This window comes from Brachypodium distachyon, chromosome 1 (assembly GCF_000005505.3).
Source record: "Brachypodium distachyon strain Bd21 chromosome 1, Brachypodium_distachyon_v3.0, whole genome shotgun sequence".
NCBI classification, from domain to species: domain Eukaryota; kingdom Viridiplantae; phylum Streptophyta; class Magnoliopsida; order Poales; family Poaceae; genus Brachypodium; species Brachypodium distachyon.
The window spans coordinates 17,576,017-17,578,701 of record NC_016131.3 but is presented as its reverse complement, the minus strand read 5'-3'; the positions used below and the strand labels follow the sequence as shown (position 1 = coordinate 17,578,701).

The following is a 2,685-nucleotide window of genomic DNA, read 5'->3' as shown; positions in this document are numbered from 1 at the left end:
TTTATTATTCGGTTGCCTTTTTTATGTCACTATATTCTTTATAGTCAACCGCATAATAGAAAATGTTCAACATAACGCTTGAGATGTCGTGTTACTTTTTCTTTGAGAAAGTTGCGAAAAATGCAGTAAACAAAAGTTTGTGAAAAATGGCATGGAATGATACTGGGCCTGAAAAGACAATGGAAGTTCAATAAAATAAATACCGTAGCTTGAAATGACACTGGGCCTAAAACAGCAGGCCTAGTGAAACACTGAGCCCAATAAGGCCCGGTTCTCTCCTCTTCCTCCCACACCCAAACCCTAACAACAAACAAACCCCATGTATATAAGCTAGCCTCCTCTCCGCCGCCGCAACAGAAGCCTACCCTACCACCCTCGCCGCCGCCGCCTCCTCCTCCCCAGACTTCCAAGCGCCGGCGAAGATGAAGACGATCCTGGCATCGGAGACGATGGAGATCCCGGAGGAAGTGACGGTGAAGGTCGCCGCCAAGATGATCACCGTGTCGGGCCCGCGCGGGACACTCACCCGCAACTTCAAGCACCTCAACCTCGACTTCCAGCTGCAGGAGGGCGGCAGGAAGCTCAAGGTGGACGCGTGGTTCGGCACTCGCCGCACCATGGCCGCCATCCGCACCGCCATCTCACACGTCCAGAACCTCATCACCGGCGTCACCAAGGGGTTCCGCTACAAGATGCGCTTCGTCTACGCTCACTTCCCCATCAACGCCTCCATCACCTCCGGCAACAAGGCCATCGAGATCAGGAACTTCCTCGGAGAGAAGAAGGTAAAATACAGACCAAATCATCATTTTTGTGGCCCGCAACGATTACAACCTGAACGATCAAGCTAGGATTCGAAAACCCCATTTTGGGGTGTTGGATTTGTCGAGGATTTAGAAGCTATTGGCTGTGAATGTAGTTTGTTCATCTAGCTACTAGATCACTTACTGTTGCAAGTGACCACACAAAACTTGTCATGCTCCGTAAGCTAATTGGATAATAGTGTTGCATTCAACAGATTTTAATGTACTTGGCCATACATAGTCAGATCTATGTTAGCATAGTGTATGCTGCGGTTGGTTTCTTTGCCCATCATGGCGCTCATCCTATGTGCCTGTAGCTTGTAAAACATTTGTAAATGACTGAGGGTTGAGAATTTCATCCGCTGTTTAGTGAATATGATTTGTTCACCTAGAAGTGAGATAAGCAACATAGATGTTGTCAACCTTACACGCTTATTTGATCAATCTAGCCTGACTCAACAGGGGTCACTAGCATTACTATTGTTGTGCCATATGCTGTAATGTAATTGTCTCTTGAGAGACAAATGTAGCTTCAGCATTTGTTTTGCTTGGTTATGTCCCTGAATGCCTTTATCTGTTGTAACCCTCCTATCTGTTAAAGTTGGTTGAGTCATGTCTGAACTGTATTGACATTCTTTCCTTGAATAGGTGCGGAAAGTTGACATGCTTGACGGTGTGACGATCTTGCGTTCTGAGAAGGTCAAGGATGAGCTAGTCCTTGATGGCAATGACATTGAGCTTGTCTCTCGTTCTGCTGCTCTGATTAACCAGGTTAGAATCCTTGCATCACTGTCATTTGTCCTACCTTAAAGTGTGCAACATGAACAATCTAGCCTTTGAATTGTTTACCTCCTGCTGTTCTTTATGAGATTGTTAAGGCAATTAGAATGTTGTTATATTGTTTGATTACATCGCATGATGATTCATTTGGTTTCCTTTTCTATTTGGAACAGAAATGCCATGTTAAGAAGAAGGATATCAGGAAGTTTTTGGACGGTATCTACGTAAGCGACAAGGGTGCCATCAAGGAAGAGTAGTGAGCTGCATTTACTTTGTAGCTGGTAGCAAAAGCTGTATTAGAGAGTTAGACCAGCATTATCTGCTGTGTTTTTTGTCGCTCATAAGTTGACAGTGGAATTTTGTACTGGATTAGGATGTCATGTAACTTGATCGGAAAGTGCTCCTTTACTATACTGTGTTGTGAGAACCATTCTATGTTCATGTTCCTGTCGAAATCCTTTATCAGAGTCATTATAATTTTATTTATGTCAAGATCTTTTTGGTCGATCGGAATATATGTTTGGTTAGGGCCCAACCTTGCTATGCCAAGTATTTGGCTAGCCAGAATTTTTTGTTGGTTTTGGTTGCTTTTAATTGGTGAGAAAAATGAACATCTAAATCTAACTAATTTAACATGATTCTTATATCACAAAAATTATACCATTGGAAAGTAGAGCATCTGGAGTTTCTAATACAGCTAGTTTGGATGTAATACACGCGCACGCGCACGCAACACTGCTTTTTCTCTTCTTCTTACGGCAGGCAAAACGCCAGTATTATTTTCGTGAGCGGCTGACGCACCCTTGGTCTGTCACCATTGTGCCCGTGCCCGTGCCCGGGTCGGGGAAACGGCCAGGGACCGCTTTGCTTGCGGCTGCCGGATGGCTGGGACCTGGGAGTTGGACGTTTCAAGCCGCGCTACTCACGTCACGTCTTAATTTCCTACACGGTCGAGGCCTTGGACGCCGACGTCTTCTCTGGAGGCCTCAGACCGATCGATCGATCTCGCTATTGTAGCTGTAATTTGGAGGATGAGGATGGCACCATGCTTGAGTAGCTCGTTATACGTGTATACAGTACTTACATAGGAAAGTGTGGCTCG

General features: G+C 45.1%; 1 protein-coding gene across 1 annotated transcript; it reads left to right on the top strand.

The window, feature by feature from the left end:
* The first annotated feature begins 327 nt into the window (after nt 1-327).
* On the top strand, nt 328-2,081 carry LOC100834080 (60S ribosomal protein L9). Its single transcript, XM_003562669.4, has 3 exons — nt 328-785; nt 1,452-1,574; nt 1,757-2,081. The coding sequence occupies exons 1-3, from the start codon at nt 423-425 to the stop codon at nt 1,838-1,840; spliced, it is 570 nt and encodes a 189-aa protein (XP_003562717.1). The 5' UTR covers nt 328-422; the 3' UTR covers nt 1,841-2,081.
* The last annotated feature ends 604 nt before the right edge of the window (nt 2,082-2,685 follow it).

Bases quoted from the DNA above. Each gene is read 5' to 3' on its own strand.
- LOC100834080 (XM_003562669.4), top strand. From the start codon at position 423: ATGAAGACGATCCTGGCATCGGAGACGATGGAGATCCCGGAGGAAGTG. The intron at 786-1,451 runs GTAAAATACAGA...TTCCTTGAATAG, and splicing joins ACTTCCTCGGAGAGAAGAAG to GTGCGGAAAGTTGACATGCT. The intron at 1,575-1,756 runs GTTAGAATCCTT...TATTTGGAACAG, and splicing joins CTGCTGCTCTGATTAACCAG to AAATGCCATGTTAAGAAGAA.